We start from the raw sequence: 18,262 nt of genomic DNA on the forward strand, positions 1-18,262 counted from the left end.
GAGGTGGGGTCTTTTAAGAGGTGTTTGGGTCATGACAGCAGAATGGATTAATTCGTTCCTGGATTAATGGGTTAAACTGGGAGTGGGGACTGGTGGCTTTATAAGAAGAGAAAGTGGCTGGGCGTGGTGGCTCACGTGAACCTGTAATCCCAGCACCTTGGGAGGCCTTGGCAGGCTGATCACTTGAGCTCAGGAGTTCCAGATGAACCTAGGCAACATGATGAAACCTTGTCTATACCAAAAATACAAAAAATTAGCCAGCTGTGGTTTGCATGTCTGTGGTCCCATCTACTTGGAAGGCTGATGTGGGAAGATCACTTGAGCCTGGGAGGCGGAGGTTGCAGTGAGATTGAGCCACTGCACTCCAGCTTGGGTGACAGAGTGAAACTCCATCTCAAAAACAAAACAAAACAGAAAAAACAAAGAAAACATAAAGAATAGGCCAGGCATGGTGGCTCATGCCTGTAATACCAGCACTTTGGGAGGCCGAGATAGGCGGATCACCTGAGATTGGGAGTTTGAGACCAGCCTGACCAACATGGAGAAACCCCGTCTCCACTGAAAATACAAAATTAGCTGGACATGGTGGCTCATGCCTGTAATCCCAGCTACTCGGGAGGCTGAGGCAGGAAAATCGCTTGAACCTGGGAGGCGGAGGTTACAGTGAGCCGAGATCACGCCATTGCACTCCAGCCTGGGCAACAAGAGCGAAACTCTGTCTCAAATAAACAAAAAATTATGAGTAGCCAGATGTGGTGGCACATGTATAATTTCAGCTACTCAGGAAGCTGAGGCACGAGAATCGCTTGAACTGAGATACTGCCACTGCACTCCGGCCTGGGGAACAGAGTGATACTCTCTTAAAAAAAAAAAAAAGTCTGGGTTCGGTGGTTTATACCTGTAATCCCAGCACTTTGGGAGGCCGAGGCAGGCAGATCACCCACGGTCAAGAGTTTGAGACCAGCCTGGCCAGCATGACAAAACCTCATCTCTACTAAAAATACAGAAAATTAGGCGGGTATGATATCATGTGCCTGTAGTCCCAGCTACTTAGGAGGCTGAGGCAGGAGAATCGCTTGAACCCAGGAGCTGAAATTGCACTGCTGCACTCCAGTCTGGGTGACAGAGACAGAGACTCTGTCACAAAAAAAAAAAAAAAAAAAGCCAGGTGCGGTGGCTCACGCCTGTAATCCCAGCACTTTGGAAGGCCGAGGTGGGTGGATCACGAGGTCAGGAGTTCGAGACCAGCCTGGCCAACATGGTGAAACACTCCCATCTCTGCTAAAATACAAAAATTAACCGGGTGTGGTGATGCGTGTCTGTAGTCCCAGCTACTCGGGAGGCTGAGACCGGAGAATCCCGGGTTCAAGTAATTCTCCTGTCTCAGCCTCCCGAGTAGCTGGGATTACAGGCATGTGCCACCACACCCAGCTCATTTTGTTTTTTTGTTCGTTTGTTCGTTTTTAGTAGAGACGGGGTTTCTCCATGTTGGTCAGGCTGATCTTGAACTCTCGACCTCAGGTCATCTGCCTGCCTCGACCTCCCAAAGTGCTGGGATTACAGGCGTGAGCTGCTGTGCCCGGCCTCTTTGTTCTTATTAAAGTGATGTGCTTTTGATTAAGAAGGAGTTAAGATGTTATTTAAGGGTATATTTTAAGTTATTATATTAGCTCCTCCCTGACCCATGGACCTATTCCTGGTTAACCTTCTTCATGAGGTGGTGGTTCTTCCTTGTTTCCTGTAGCCCTTTGCAGTCCTGTAACAACCTGGACCTGTGATGGTCTCAGGACATGTGAATGAAAGCAGAGCCAGTAGGTTCCCTTAGAAAAGGAAGAAATCCTTCTTGTTTATTTAGAAAGTTCAGACCCTGGGATTTTTCCAGAATACATGCTTTTCTAAGGTGTATACACATTACCTCCTGCTAAAGAGAAGAGTGGGAAAATTTGTATAGCACAGATCTGGGTAACTTTTGGTCCTCCCAGGGAGAGAATAAGTAAGATTTTACCATATTTCAGTTTGGCTCACTCTCAGGGCTGACAAGGATTTTTCTGTTTTGACACCAGGCCAGAAACTTTATGACTGGTAACATTGTTTTCACTTCTTAAAGTCCCTACTTGAAAGAGTACCCCCTATGCCCCCCACCCCCATTAGAACTGCAATTAACAAATTATCAGATTAAACTGAGACTTTGGACCTCCTCTCCTCCCTCAGAAATTGAATCAAAAGACTACTTGAAATGGTAACAAGGAACTATTACTGGCTTTTGTATTGTTAATTTTTAGCTGATAAGTGCTGCCCTATTCATCAAGTGGTCTTTCATATGGTTTTGTTAAGAAGTGAAAACAATGCCAATAGAGAATTTCCTTTAGTTCATGCCTGTGGCATAGTTAGACAAGATCTAAAAGTTTCTCATGCCCATTACAAAAGTTCCTGTTATTTGGATATTTCATAAATGACCCATAGAATGATGTTTTTAAAGATGTGGATATAGTTGTAATAATAATGTATACCCTGAATCCTGAGATCCAGACAAGTTTTGTCTAATACCAGTGAATGTTGATGTCAATCAGTAACTTTTCTGGCCTTTTTACAATTGAGGAGTAAAATAGGAAGAAAAAAATGGAGTGGGTAGAGGGGGAGACCCAAAAAAATGTTTGACTTTAACCCCACCCAAAGGTGGGCTGATGCCTCTAGGGTATGTTATAATTAGCTGGAGCCGACCCTGATCTCAGCTCCTGAGAGATCTATAACCTTTTGGCTTCCGTGGATGGCTTCAATTCAACAAACATTTTCATAAGAAATAGTCCCTGTCTTCTAGGATAGTATAGTCTTATTGGGGAGAATCTAAATGGATAATTTCAACACCCCTGATTAGAACTGCAATTAAAGAGCACTCCTGGGTAGAGCCAAGTCTTAGGAAGCAGGAGTTTAGAGGTTCTGTAACTTTGTATTTACTTCCTATTTCTTTCTTTAAAGCATTATGTACTTGTATCTTCATGGGCATTTATATAAATGCAATGACTTGTAATTATTATTGGCCACATTGATGTTAAGTTGGAAATATTTTTATTACCAGAAGAGAAACTAGTATCTGTTCCAGATAGAACCTCCTTGGTCCTTGGGCTGCAGTATTTTGGAGACCATTCCAAATAGTTGTCTTCAAGGTGTTTATGGTCAAGACAGACTTTATACTCATGAATTTTGAAGTGTTTTTCTCAATTATCCTTTTATCCCTACCTCCTCAAACCACAGAACCATGAAACATGCTTTTGTTGTTGCCCTTACGAAGTATTGCCTGTAAAATCAAAATAGTTTTGAGTAAGCAGTTAAATTATAACACCAGCAGTTTTTCTTTAAGGAATCTGTTTCCTTCAAAGTTATATGTGCCACGCTATCCTCCAGTGCCCTCTAGGTTTTCTGATTATGATGGTAATATGGTATTCTGGGAAATATCTGTCCAAATTATCCTGATCTCTGAACTCCTGCTGTCGAGGTCAGTCACTTCACACAATACCATGATGACAGCTTTACCAAGCCAGATGCTTAGTCAGAGCTTTCCAAGACCCAGCTTTGGTTTTATCAGCAAAATCCATCCTTCCCACCCCCCATACACACGCCAGTTTGAGGCTCCTCGCTACCACAAAACAAAACAAAAAACACAGCATCTGTGGGGTAGGGTTTTAGTTAACTGGTCTATCTGGCATTACTTTGCCCTCAAGGCCAGTTTTGTGTGTGAAGGACTGGTATACTGCCTGTGGAGCTGGAGTTGGAAGTGAATGCTTTATATTGGACCCACTCTGAGAAAGCGAGTCTGCACAGAGTGGTTAAGATGGGGAGACTTAACCTATCTTAAGGCAGGAGGTTAAGCCATCCTCCCGCCTCAGTCTCCTGAGTAGCTGGGGACTACAGGTACATGCCACTGTGCCTGGCTGTTAGCAAACTTATTTTAGCATGGCTCTTTTCCTCAAATTCTCCTTTGAATTAGCATTACTTCCTGCTTGCTCCCTTATTAATAAGTTAAATATATCCTAACACATGTTTACTCTATATATGTATGAAAGACATGTTTCTATTTTTAAAAAAAAAACTATACTTTGAAAACAGTAATGAAAATAGCCATTTTCCATGGGGTAGAAAGGGTTCTGACTTTTTCTTTCAAAAGTTCTATCTTGTTTGATTATTTTATTTGAAAGTGTTTTAAAGCACTTTCATTTTCTTAAGGAAATAAAAATAAATAAGTCAGTTTCTCCCCAAAAGTCTGAAGTGTGTAAGACTAGAGTAACAGTTCTGTTTGTTGAGAATGTAAGTGATATTGAGAAAATGGTAGGATTATATACCTGCTTCTCATCTTGTGACATTTGGCTATTATTGCCTAAGACACCTGTACTCAGAGCCAACTGTGTAGTATGCAGATCAGGGACCAAAAGGCTTTGTGAGCCATATAGAGCTCCTTTAGGAGGCCTTGAAATGTCTTTTTTTTTTTTTTTTTAATAGGGACTTATCTGAACCTAAACTTCCAAGGACAAGGGATTAACTCTTCTTTCATTAAATAACCCTTTAGGTTGGATTTCTTGATTACTCAGAACATGGAATTTGCCTTTTTTTTTTCTTTTTTAGTTTTCAAGAGGTACCTAGAACAGTGTCTAGCTCGGTGTAAGCATTATGCATTAGCTTCAACTACCGTTATTCATCTGTAAAATGAGGCTAGTAATACCTGCATTTTAAGGTTATAATGATTAAATTAGATAATAAATATAAAATTTGTAGCACTCAGTAGTTAGCACATAATAGGCCATCAAACAGTATTATTTATAACTCCTTAACAATAAACTAATACTAAAAAATGATAATAGCATGGAGATACAAAAATATTTTTTAGGCCGGGCACGGTAGCTCATGCCTGTAATCCCAGCACTTTGGGGGGCCAAGACGGGAGGACCACCTGAGGTTGGGAGTTCGAGACCAGCCTGACCAACATGGAGAAACCCCATCTTTACTAAAAATACAAAATTAGCCACTTGGTGGTGCATGCCTATAATCCCAGCTACTCGGGAGGCTGAGGCAGGAGAATCCGTTGAAACTGGGAGGCAGAGGCTGCGGTGAGCCGAGATCGCGCCATTTCACTCCAGCCTGGGCAACAAGAGCGAAACTCCGTCTCAAAAAATATATACATACATTTTTAAATCGTGCATAAAATACAGGCATCCCCAATTAAAACAGGTGATTGTTTTATCTTGTTACCAAATAGTTGAGCTGCTCTATTTAGTCCTGGGTTCTGTGTAAATAGAAACTACAATTGTGGGAAAGTGGCATAGAAATCAAACTAGGATTTGGAACTGCTTCACTGTTTAACCAGCTTCTTTGCAAATGTAAACAAGAATGCCGTGTAATTATACCACCATCATATGTGAAATTTTATTCTGATTTCATAGGAACCTTGGGAAACAGCTGAACCTATTAGCAGTTTTAGGGAATGTTAGTTCTGTTGTATAGGGTGTCTATCTGATTATTCAGTTTGCCACAGCTGCCTTTTGGGCTTGTGCCTTGTTTTGAAATTTGTTCCATTGATCATATCTGCTGTGCGATTTAGGAGGCCTTTGATGTGTTTGGGGAATGAAGCCCATGAGGGTGACTCCTGGCTCTAGGGGAAGAGGGCTCTAGGGGAAGAGGCTCAAGTAACATGTTCATCTACGCTTGATGTGGGCACATTTGGTCCTGTCGTGCTTGATGGGAACTCAATGGGAATGACACCCTTCCTTTCTTCACTTTTGTGCAGTAATGGCACTTAGACTGAATTTAGAAGCCCAGTGGCTTTGTTATTTTGAAGGCAGGCCAAGAAATGTCCTAATGAGTATAAAACCTTCATTTTATAAGTGTTCTTGCAGGAGCAGTATTTATTTCATCATATGTCACCATAGTGGTTATGTGCCTTTTTAACTATCGAATGTCAGCTATTCCGAGAGTACTCCATGTTGTTCAAGATTTCCAGTTACTCAGGTGCTAGTGTGGCAGATGTGTGTGTTTTAATAAAAATGTATTAAACCTATGTGCTATAACTGTAGCTGCTGTTTGGAATGAATTACATGCACATTCGGGCAGTTCTTCAAAGTCATTACTTGACATTTTATCTACGGCTACTCCATATAAAAATTATTGTTGGCCTGGCGTGGTGGCTCATGCCTGTAATCCCTGCACTTTGGGAGGCTGAGGCAGGTGGATCACCTGAGGCCAGGAGTTCGAGACCAGCCTGGCCAACATGGTGAAACCTCGTCTCTACTAATAATACAAAAATTAGCCAAGTGTGGTGGCACACACCTCTAATCCCAGCTACTCGGGAGGCTGAACCAGGAGAATCGCTTGAACCTGGGAGGTGGAAGTTGCAGCGAGCCAAGATTGTGCCATCGCACTCCAGCCTGGGCGAAAAGAGTGAAACTCTGCCTCCAAAAAAAAAAAAAAAAGTTATTGTTAATAATGTATGGCCGTGGGTTTTTTGTTTTGTTTTGTTTTTTGGTTTTTCGTTTTGTTTTTGTTTTTGTTTTTTTCCTTGAGACGGAGTTTCGCTCTTGTTGCCCAGGCTGGAGTGCAACGGTGCGATCTTGGCTCACTGCAACCTCTGCCTCCCGGGTTCAAGCGTTTCTCCTGCCTCAGCCTCACAAGAAGCTGGGATTACAGGTGTGCACCACCATGCCCGGCTAATTTTTTGTATTTTTAATAGAGACGGGGCTTCACCATGTTGGTCAGGCTGGTCTCGAACTCCTGACCTCAGGTGATCCACCACGCCTGGCCGGCCGTGTGCTTTTAAAGAAGGTTTATAGGTACTCTTTTTTCTGATGGAGTCTCGCTCTGCCACCCAGGCTGGAGTGCAGTGACGTGATCTTGGCTCAATGCAAGCTCTGCCTCCCGGGTTCACGCCATTCTCCTGCCTCAGCCTCCTGAGTAGCTGGGACTACAAGGCACCTGCCACCACACCCAAGCTAATTTTTTGTATTTTTCACCATGTTAGCCAGGATGGTCTCGATCTCCTGACCTCGTGATCCGCCCGCCTCAGCCTCCCAAAGTGCTGGGATTACAGGGATGAGCCACTGCGCCTGGCTTAGGCACTCTTTAAATGGCTTGCTTTTCCTGGAACTTAAAAAAAAATGAATAAAGTTATGTAATTTGAATATGGCTTTTCTTGTTTTTCTTGAAATTCTAGTAGAGACTTACTGTTTGTTTTCCAGAACTCCACTTTGGCTAAAGAGAATGTTATTCTTTGATATAGAAATTACCAAAGTTGTGGCGCACGCCTGTAATCCTAGCACTTTGGGAGGCCGAGGCGGGCAGATTGCTTAAGTCCAGGAGTTTGAGACGAGCCTACACAACATGGTGAAATGCTGTCTCTACTAAAATTACAAAAAACTAGCCTGCCGTGGTGGCACGTGCCTGTTGTCCCAGCTGCTTGGGAGGCTGAGGTGTGAGAATCACCTGAGCTTGAGAAGTCGGAGTTGCAGTGAGCTGAGATCGATTACGCCACTGCACTCCAGACTCTAACGTGGGCAACCGGAGTGAGACCCTGTCTCAAAAAGAAAAAGAAATTGCCAAAATTGATGGATCCGCGTAATCTCTGACCACCCCATGTGTACTGGTGCACGGTCTGGGCTCACTGCAACCTCCACCTCCCAGGTTCAAGCGATTCTTGAACCTGGGACCACAGGCACATGCCACCACACCTGGCTAATTTTTGTATTTTTAGTAGAGACATGGTTTTGCCATGTTGCCCAGGCTGGTTTCAAACGCCTGGCCTCAAGTGATCCACCCGCCTTGACCTCCCAAAGTGCTAGGATTACAGGCTTGAGCCACCACACCCCATGTGATCTCACCATAAATTCATTTGATTTATAGATTTTGCTTTAAGATCATCGAGAGGGAATTAAGGACCATCTGCTTTAAACAAATTCAAAGTATGAAATATGAGCCAGGCATTTTGGTATACTCCTGTAGTCCAAGCTACTCAGGAGGCTGAGGCAAGAGGAATGCTTGAGCTCAGGAGTTAAAGACCAGACTGGGCAGCATAGCAAGACCCCATCTCAAAATATATATACATATACACACACACATATATGAAATATGTAGATTTTTAGAAATAATGGAAGTAGGAGTTCTTTATAAAGGCTTCACAATATCAATTCTTAAAGTAGCAATAATTTAAAAGTATCCAATTTGCAATAAATATGCCAAATATTATATGGGCACTCAGGGTCACATAAAATTTGATATACCTGGGCCAGGCGCGGTGGCCCAACGCCTGTAATCCCAGCAGTTTGGGAGACCAAGGCGGGTGGATCACAAGGTCAGGAGATCGAGACCATCCTGGCTAACACAGTGAAACCCTGCCTCTACTAAAAATACAACAATAAAAAAAATTAGCTTGAGTGTGGCGGGGGGTGCCTGTAGTCCCAGCTACTCGGGAGGCTGAGGCAGGAGAATCCCTTGAACCTGGGAGGTGGAGCTTGCAGTGAGCCGAGATCGCGCCACTGCACTCCAGCCTGGGCGACAGAGTGAGACGCATCTCAAAAACAAAAAAAAAAAATTGATATACCTGTATCCTTGACTTCTGGTTGCTGAACTCACTGTATAAAAGCTGTATGTTGATCTCTGCCACCTCATTTGTTCTTGTATGGTAAGTTTTTTTCCAGTTCACCCACAAATTGAGGTGGGGGTATACAATTGATTTAACTTTCCCCTACTTAGTTGAGATAATTAAGATGCTGAAATTAAGTTGAGGTATTTAAGATGCTCCTGCTCTTTGTGACATAAAATAGGCCATGGAGATAAATTCTAGATGGAGGAGTTCTCCTACTTCATGAGATAAAAAGTAGAGGGAAAGATTTTGCCTTTCTAAAAGGTCAGGATATCTGAGGCATCGTTTTGGAAAGCCCTTACCTAAGATAATCCTAGAGGATCTCTTATATTGATTTATCATTATCACTGGCCTCAGCTTACCTTTCCTTGGAGAGTTCGGAGAATAAGTAAATGGTCCTATATTAGAGGTGGAGTGTGTCCCAGAGCCTTGTAGAGAAAAAGAGGTTCTAAGAATAGCCTTCTGTTTAATTTACTTCTCTCTGACTAGGTCTTTGGCTTTACCGGATTAAGATTGAAGAAAGAACTTCTTCAGCTTTGAAACAATAGACCTTTTAAGGCATCAGACTTGTTTGTGGCAACTATTCAGAAGGAATGTATCTGTATGCATGAAGTGCAGCATGATATATTCTGACTTTAAAGCTCATTCTTTTAAGGTGAGGTGGCTCATGCCTGTAATTCCAGCACTTTGGGAGGTGGCAGAGGTGGGAGAATCACTTGAGGCCAGGAGTTTAAGACCAGTCTGGGCAACACAGAGAGACCCCCATCTCTACCAAAAAAAAAAAAATTAGCTGGATGTAGTGGCCTGTGACTGTAGTCTTAGCTGCTTAGGAGGCTGAGGTAGAAAGATCCCTTGCACCCAGGAGGTCAGAAGTGCAGTGAGCCATGATCAGTCACACCACTGCACTCCAGCCTGGGTGCCAGAGTGAGACCTCATCTCAAAAAAATAAAATTAAAAATTAAAATCCAGAATAAATGGATTAGAATCCTGGCTCTTCACTTATTAGTTCTACGACCTTGGACAAGTTATTTAAAGAGTTGTGCCCTCAGGTTTCTTATCTGTAAAATAGGAATAAAACTAGGAATTTTAGAAGGATTAAGTTAATTAATACATGCAAAGCACTTAAAAAGCTGCATAGTAATTGGGCCAGGCTTGGTGGCTCACACCTGTAATCCTAGCACTTTGGGAGGCTGAGGCCAGTGGATTGCCTGAGCTCAGGAGTTTGAGACCAGCCTGGGCAACATGGTGAAACCCCGTCTCTACTAAAATACAAAAAATTAGCCGGGCGTGGCAGTATGCGCCTGTAATCCCAGCTACTTGGGAGGCTGAGACAGGAGAATAATTTGAACCTGGGAGGCAGAGGTTGCAGTGAGCCGAGATCGTGCCATTACACTCCAGCCTGGGTGACAGAGCGAGATTCTGTCTCAAAAAAAAAAAAAAAAAAAAAAAAAAAAAAAAAAAAAAAAGCTGCATAGTACATAATAGATGTAGATGCTCAATAAATATTAGTCATTACCATCAGTAGCAGTAGTAAGAGTTATAGTAACAATAATTGTCATTTCTCTTGGAGTTAAGTTATTCATCTATCCCTGCTACTTTCCCGTAATCCCCAAACATAGGCACACTGTTGACAAAGTTAAAACCTTTTTCTAAAATACCGCTATTAAATAGAACTTTCTGCAATGATAGAAATGTCCTACATCTGTGCTTTTCAGTTTGATAACCACGGGCAACATGTGGCCAGTGGTGACTTTGTTGGGCAGTACAGATCTAAAGTGTAGTCTTTCCTCTACTTACATTATGTATGCCATGTTTTATGAATACTTTAAAAAATTCTATGAATATGTCCCACCTTAAAAGGTATATATTCTTTCTTTCTTTTTTTTCTTTCTTTCTTTTTTTTTTTTTTTGAGACAGAGTCTTGCTCTTTCACTCAGGCCAGAGTGCAGTGGCTCAATCTTGGCTCACTGCAACCTCCACCTCCTAGTTTCAAGCAATTCTTGTGCCTCAGCCTCCTGAGTAGCTGGAATTACAGGCGTGGGCTACCATGCCTGGCTAATTTTTTAATATTTTTAGTAGAGACAGGATCTCACCATGTTGGCCAGACTGGTCTCAAACTCCTGACCTTAAGTGATCTGCCTGCCTTGGCTTCCCAAAGTGCTGGGATTACAGGTGTGAGCCACTGCGCCTGGCAAGAGGTATATATTCTTATACTGCATTTATAATTTCTTTAAGCCCAGTATCTCAAATCCAAATCCACATTCTAGTCTAGAGAGTTTACATTACTATTTTGCTGAAGTCTGTGATGTGTTTATTTGTTTTTTCTTTTTTCTAACTGTTTCATAGTACTGATGATTTCCAAGTTAGAGGCAAGAACTTGGAAGCTTTGTCTGGTATTTCACAAATTAAATTATTTTAGAGCAATAGTTGTGTTTTAACTAGACCATTATATTACTTAGGCTTTCTAATTGGGCTAGGAGATAGATCCCCTTGGGGAGGTAAATGTTTTTGACCAGGAACAGTAAGGCTATATGAAAGACAACAGCCTCTTTAATCACTATTCTTGTGGGATTTGAGGGTAGAGAATACTTCAGCACTTCAGATTGATGTGATAACTCTTCCTAGAGAAGATTTCTGACTGGGTGAGGTGGGTAATGCCTATAATCCCAGCACTTTGGGAGGCTGAGGCGGGAGGATCGCTTGAGGCCAGGAGTTCGTGGCCAGCCTGAGCAACATAGCAAGACCTGATCACAACAAAAAAATTTTAAAAATTAGCTGGATATGGTATTACATGCCTGTAGTCTCTGCTACTCGAGAGGCTGAAGCAAGAGGATTGCTTCAGCCTGAGGAAGTCGAGGCTGCAGTGAGCCATGATCGCATCACTGCACTCTAGCCTGGGTGACAAAGCTAGACCCTGTCTCAAGATTAATAAATAAATAAAGACTCATTTCTACAGTCAGTTCCTGTGGTCTGGATTAGTGTTGGTTTTATTTAGGAAAGTATTCAAAATAGTTGACACGGACAGGCACAGTGGCTTACACCTGTAATCCTAACACTTCGAAAGGCCAAGGCGGCAGGATTGCTTGAACCCATGAGTTCGAGACCAGTCTGGGCAATGCAGGGAGTCCCCATCACTACAAAAAATTTAAAAATTAGTCGGGCATGGTGGTGCTTGCCTGTATTCCTAGCTATTTGGGAGGTTAAAGTGGGAGGATCCCTTGAGCCCAGGAGGTTGAGGCTGCAGTGAGCCGTAATTGTGCCACTGCACTCCAGTCTGGGCAACAGCAAGACCCTGTCTCAAAAAAAAAAAAAGGAAGAAGAAATGAAAAATAGCTGATGCCACATGGTGTTCTTAGATGCTCACCCTGTACTCTTCAGGACTGATGCCTTCTCAGTAAATCGTATTGTTCCCCTAAGTGAGATCACAAGAAAGACAGTCCTCTGCTCTACCTTCTCAACCTTGAGACTTTGTAAGTGACACCATTAAAGCAGTCTGAGCAGGGCTTTTCAAACAGTGTTCCTGTAATGTGCTACTGAAAGAGGAAGCAAAGCTCTCCACCTAGATTGGAGCATCTCGACTGCTGTCAGGTTAATGTAGTGTTGGGATTTCTTCTGCTTAAGATATCCTTTGAAAAGTGAGTCCTGCAGCTTTAACCAAAAAGAAAAAAAAAAAAAAGATTTTTTAAAAAAAAGTATTCTCGGCGAGGCATGGTGGCTCACGCCTGTAATCCCAGCACTTTGGGAGGCCAAGGCGGGTAGATCACCTGAGGTCAGGAGTTTGAGACCAGCCTGGCCAACATGGTGAAACCCCATCTCAACTAAAAATGCAACAATTAGCTGGGCATGATGGCAGATGCCTGTAATCCCAGCTACTCAGGAGGCTAAGGCAGGAAAATCACTTGAACCCAGGAGGTGGAGGTTGCAGTGAGCTGAGATTGCATCATTGCACTCCAGCCTGGGTGACAAAGCGAGACTCCACCTCCAAAGAAAAAAAAAAGTATTCTGGTATTTACTGACACCTGGATATTGGGACAAGTTACTTTGGTCTTGAGGAAACTAAAGGTGACATGTAGAGTGAGGGATGGGGAAAAATAGCAATTGTTATTTCAAAGACAATAGATTTTGAAAAATTATGCTCCTGTAAGACATTTGTTATCTCTAAAGTTTTCCAGCATAAGCCAAACTGTTTTTTTCAGAATTTGGTCAGTGTAGCCCAGAGGTCCAGTCTAGATGGTGTGTGGTGTAAGACTTATGGTTTCACTGGAATTCCTTCACACCAATCCTTGAAGGTCTGCCCCATTTGTGCTAGGCTGAGGCTATCTGGTTATGTGAAGCCCATAGCTAGGGGCCTAGAGGTCCCTATGTTAAAATTTGACTCACGGGACAAATAAGAACTGCCTCCTGCCTCCTTTTCTTACCTGTGTTTTGTAACGAGTTATTTTTAAGTTGCATCCAGACATCCAGCCTCTATGTATACTTCTCCCTGGTCCTCTACATTCTTTCTTTTCTTTGTGACCTCTGTTAAGTTTGTTAAAGGGATGGGAAGGGGTGCTCATTTGTTGAGCACTTTCTATGTGCCAGGCATTATGTTAGGTGCTTTGAATATACTATTTAATACTCAAAACAGCCTTATGAGATAGGTACTCTCATCCCTAATTTTAGGTGAGCAAATTATAAACATGAGAGAGGCTAAGTAACTTTTCTCTAACTCATATTTCTCTGTTAATAATAAAAGACGTGTGAATTAGTGATGATTTTCTCTCAGACTCAAACCCGGTTTTCTTTCCACCTTTCCTCTACACTTTGTAGTATTAGTTCCCCTTTTGTTACTCTTCCAGGGAAAGGTGATCTATGGATAGCCTAACTACGGATTGTTGTGAGATCCTGAATGCTAACCATGGTGTTACTGACTTTCCCTAGGGTCCTATCCTTCCCCCAAAGCTGGAGCAACTCTGGTCGTGTACAAGGACTTGCTAGTGCTGTTTGGTGGCTGGACGCGGCCAAGCCCTTATCCCCTACACCAGCCAGAGAGATTCTTTGATGAAATACACACTTACTCACCCTCTAAAAATTGGTAAGTCACAAAGATAAACTCTTTAAATCTGGAAGAAAAGGCCTTAAATCAGTGGATTCTTTGTTTTTTCTGTCAAGAGTCCCTTTGAGAATTAGATGGAAAGCTGTGGACTCTTTTCCTAGGAGGGGAAAAATGCACATATTCACAGATTTTACCAACAGTTTCAGAGAATTTACAGGACTCTCTTAGAACCCTGCATTTAGAACCCTTATTCTAAAGAGAAAAAATAGAAGAGATTTATTCCTCTTTCAAGAAAAATGAATGAGCCAGTTGAAGAACAGCGAGCTCTTCAGCTTTGGCTGCTAACACTCCAGGAGTGTTGTAGATCCAGATGATTCCTTACTCCTAACTGTGTCTCCAGGACTTACTCTGAATTGTTTTTCAAACATATATCTCTTAATGACAGCAACCGCTGTTTCTTGTAATGGAATACTTAGTACATGGCGCTTGTTAGCTGTTACTGATCAGGACCATAGGGAAAGGTAGCAGGTGGCAGGTGGTGCTTTGTCAGCAAACCAGGCCAAAGAAGCCATGATCTTGTCTCTTGTCATCGTTTTCTCATCTCTCTCCCTCCAGACCATTTACATTCAGAACTTGAAAGAAGATAACTTTAAGCAAACTTGTAGGAAAGGCATAAATACATTATGCCATCCTCTACTTATTATCCCAACAAATCTCTGCTGAAAGTGATAGGATTATCATTTTAAATGGATGCCTACTTACTATTTTTACATCAGGTGTGTGGTGCTGACTTCTTGACTTCCTCCTGTCTTTTTACATTAGGTGGAACTGCATTGTGACAACCCATGGGCCACCTCCCATGGCTGGCCACTCCTCCTGTGTGATAGATGATAAAATGATTGTCTTTGGTGGCTCTTTAGGATCCCGGCAAATGTAAGTACATTTGGTTTGCTCCATATGAGCCTGAAGGTAAATACTCCTGGGAATAACAGGTTTAAAAGTGAATTAGGGACCAGGTGCCTAATTCACACCTGTAATCCCAGCATTTTGGGAGGCCAAGGTGGGTGGATCACCTGAGGTCAGGAGTTTGTGACCAGCATGGCGAACATGGCGAAGCCCCATCTCTACTAAAAATACAAAAATTAGCCGGGCATGGTGGCACACACCTGTAGTCCCAGTTACTTGGGAGACTAAGGCAGGAGAATCGCTTGAACCTGGGAAGTGGCGATTGCAGTGAGCCAAGATCACCCCATTGCATTCCAGCCTGGGCAACAGATCGAGACTCTTAAGGAGAAAAAAAAAAAGTAAGTTAGGGTCAGTATTCCTGAGCATGGCTCTAATTAATCCAATTAGTTATCTCATCCTAGCATTCTGTTCTTTAATCCCTTAATCACAGACCAATAAATTGAAAAATTTGCTCTATAAAATCATAGTTATGTAGAATCTCTTTGACACATGGTTCTATTCAGTAGGATCAAATTCTGATGGAACCTCCACCTTGCCTGCTGTGCTGTGCCTGCAGAAGGCCAACTTTCGAGAAACAGAATGCTTTTACTTATTCTACTTTATTACCCAGCTCTTGCCCTTTTGGGCTTTAGAGGAGAAGAGGGGGAGATTGACAGGACAAGTGGAAATGGTGGGCCCTCCAAATGTGATAGGTTGGTTGAGCCACATGTAAAGGGCATGAAAAGAAAGAAAGAAGGAAAGAAAAGAAACAAACAAATGGGATGGGTTGTGGAATGGGTAGGAACAGGAAAACTGTGTCAGGCATGACATTTCTGTGAGGTCATTGTCCCTACCTCCTGTCCTGTCCACTTCTGGCCATACTGGACAGCTCAAGCCATAGTCAGGAGCCAGAGCATTCCATCTGTATCATTGTCTGATTCAGCGGTAGCAGCAGTTGTGGTCATTCCCCCTGTGCTCTGAAGTGGAAGTTGATGAGCTGTCAGCAGCAAGACCATCCCACACCTGTCCTCCCTTAGGGCATTTCCATCTTCATATTTTAAAACAGTTATGGAGAGAGATTATAGGAGCTACTCTCCCAATGAGAGAGTTTAGGATTTCAGATATTGGAACTATTATTCCTGTATTTTTGTGGGTGAATCAATGACCTTAAGTGACCATGAAAGAGAGACTGCCATCCCGGAGTCTGTCCTCGTCATGTTGGTCCCTTGAGGGTTAGAGATGCCAGTCTGTCCTTGATAAAACTGCAGCTTTCATTAGTCATTGTGCAATTACTTTTTGTAGCCAGAATCGATAAAGCTTTTAACTCCTGGACAATGATGAAGCTGCCTTTTGAATCGTTTTTTCTCTTCTTTGTGGTTTTTGCTTTTGAAAACTGTAGCTTGACCAGTGTCTATTTCCTGTTGTCACCAATTAACTATTTTTTAATCATCTGCTTTTACTTCAGTTAATAGATGGTTAAAAAAATAATCTCATTAGGTACTAGTGTCTGGCTGCAGACGTGGCTCAGATGAGGCCTCGTGGAAAGAGCAGAGGGAGGGTCTCAGGATGACTTCTAGGGAAAGTAGGGGAAGAAAGATACAGCCTAAGTGCTAAGTAGGAGCATAACACTTTGCTGCGCATCTTTATAAAGGTTCCTTCATTTTATATCAGCTCCTCAGAGAGTAGTAACAGTATTTTCATTTTAGAGATAAAGTCAGAGTTAGAGAAAATTAAGTGACTTGTTCAGGCTACAGAGCTGGGATTCAGCAACATGGTCTCTTTCTGGTTCAGAAGCCCCTGAACTCTGAGTAGGGCATCTCTAAAACCTGCTCCAGCCCACACAGTCTGTGAAAGTGAAAATGGTGCAAGTTTGCCAGATGGGCCACAGGCATGTGAAACTCCCCAGCCACCATTATGGTCCCTGGGAGCTCCTAACTACCTTTATCCTTCTGTCCTTAATTCACAGGAGCAATGATGTCTGGGTCCTTGACCTTGAGCAGTGGGCGTGGTCCAAGCCGAACATCTCCGGCCCCAGTCCTCATCCTCGAGGTGGCCAATCTCAGGTGCTCAGGAATTAAAATAACTATTCAGCAAACACTGTAGCGTCTTTCAGTTAGGACGGGAGAGGGAGGAGGGAGTCAGGTAAGATGCCAATATGCACTAAGCCAAAGAAAATGTATCATTCTTTTTTACTGGTATTTATTTTTCAACTTCTAATGGGTCATATTATTTATAGTGGTTTTATATTATGCTCCTCCCCAAAGCATTTACTTTGCTGTGTCATTTCTCAAGAGAATCCTGCATTTTATGTGGTTGACATTCATGTTAATATTTGATCAACAAAGAATGTATCCTTTCAGGTGAATTATCAGTAATTTGTTCACAGGGATCAGAATTGATATGTTTTTAGGAGAATGGAGAGGTTATGGTAACTAGAACATTCCCATTTGGGAGCTAGGTAGGCTATTCTCATATACCAGTGAAGCATAGAAAGTCAGAAACCTGTGTCTTTGTAGGTTTATTTTCAATGTCTTCCCCTCCTCAGATTGTCATAGATGATGCAACTATCTTAATCCTCGGAGGGTGTGGCGGTCCCAATGCTGTGAGTATTGCTTCTGTGGCATTCCCATGTGCATGCTACTAAGTGTTCAAAACCTGTTTCCCCTGTCTTCTTTTCTAGGAGTATACAAGACTATTTCCATGGCATTTTAATTTAAGGAATGCTTTTTGGGTATAGCCTTTGTATTTTCTGGCCTTTGTTTCTGCTTTTTTTTAGGGTTGGGGGGGATCCTTTTAATCATAGATATTTGTCTCTTGAATATTCATATCTATATTCTTCCTATTCCTATTTCCTTTTTAGGCTATAAAGTTTACTGCTATCATATTTTCAAAGGGGAGAGGGCAGTGGAACAAAAAAGCAGGTTGATAACTGTCAGAGTTCACACAGAATTTAAGAAAGCAGATTCAGAAAGTTGTGGATATGTATTATTTATCCTCTCCTTCAATCCCCAATACATACACATAAAATTATGGGCAAGTGTCAAAACCACTCAGTTGATTCATGGGTCACAAGCACAATTCCATGTGCTAAGCCAGTGGTAATATATGAATGAATGAAAGCATAAGTGGATGCATGCACAACGGAATAATTAACTGAGGATTTTGCTATCCTTCTGAAGAGTCCACATCCTTTCAAGACCAGACAGGACAGCTTTGAGACTGCAACTCTGTGTGTGTGTGTTTTGGAACGCATATCACACCTGAGTCTTGTTATTGGTTTTTTCTCTTACAGCTATTCAAGGATGCTTGGTTGTTGCACATGCATTCTGGTCCTTGGGCCTGGCAGCCACTCAAGGTAGAAAATGAAGAGCATGGGGCCCCAGAACTGTGGTGCCATCCAGCTTGCCGGGTAAGCAGGGAGCTGACAGGCTAGCAGGAGGACAGGTCCTAAATTGTGGAAAACCACATTACTTTGTCAGGTTACAAAGAAATTTGTACAAAAATAGAAAACACCTTGGTGTCACAAAAGAGGTGAACATTAGCCATAGCTCCTTTGGCATTTCTCACTAAATGGGAAAACTTACAGGGGCCCTACTCATTCAGTAAGTCCCAACTTTAAGCATCTATTTGTCTGTGAAACTTTCCCTTCTCCTTCTAACAAA

The 18,262-nt window shown here is 42.4% G+C and overlaps 1 protein-coding gene across 3 annotated transcripts in view; it reads left to right on the forward strand.

Moving 5' to 3' along the window:
- FBXO42 (F-box protein 42) overlaps positions 1–18,262 on the forward strand; it is a 102,392-nt gene that overhangs the window by 78,937 nt on the left and 5,193 nt on the right. For all 3 annotated transcript variants that reach the window (XM_513066.9, XM_054663022.1, XM_009449075.5), the window contains 5 exons: positions 13,541–13,694; positions 14,478–14,588; positions 16,567–16,663; positions 17,146–17,202; positions 17,893–18,009. In XM_513066.9, the coding sequence (XP_513066.4) occupies positions 13,541–13,694; positions 14,478–14,588; positions 16,567–16,663; positions 17,146–17,202; positions 17,893–18,009 (536 nt within the window). The remainder of the gene's footprint in view (positions 1–13,540; positions 13,695–14,477; positions 14,589–16,566; positions 16,664–17,145; positions 17,203–17,892; positions 18,010–18,262) is intronic.

The sequence above is a fragment of the Pan troglodytes genome, chromosome 1 (genome assembly GCF_028858775.2).
Source record: "Pan troglodytes isolate AG18354 chromosome 1, NHGRI_mPanTro3-v2.0_pri, whole genome shotgun sequence".
NCBI lineage: Eukaryota > Metazoa > Chordata > Mammalia > Primates > Hominidae > Pan > Pan troglodytes.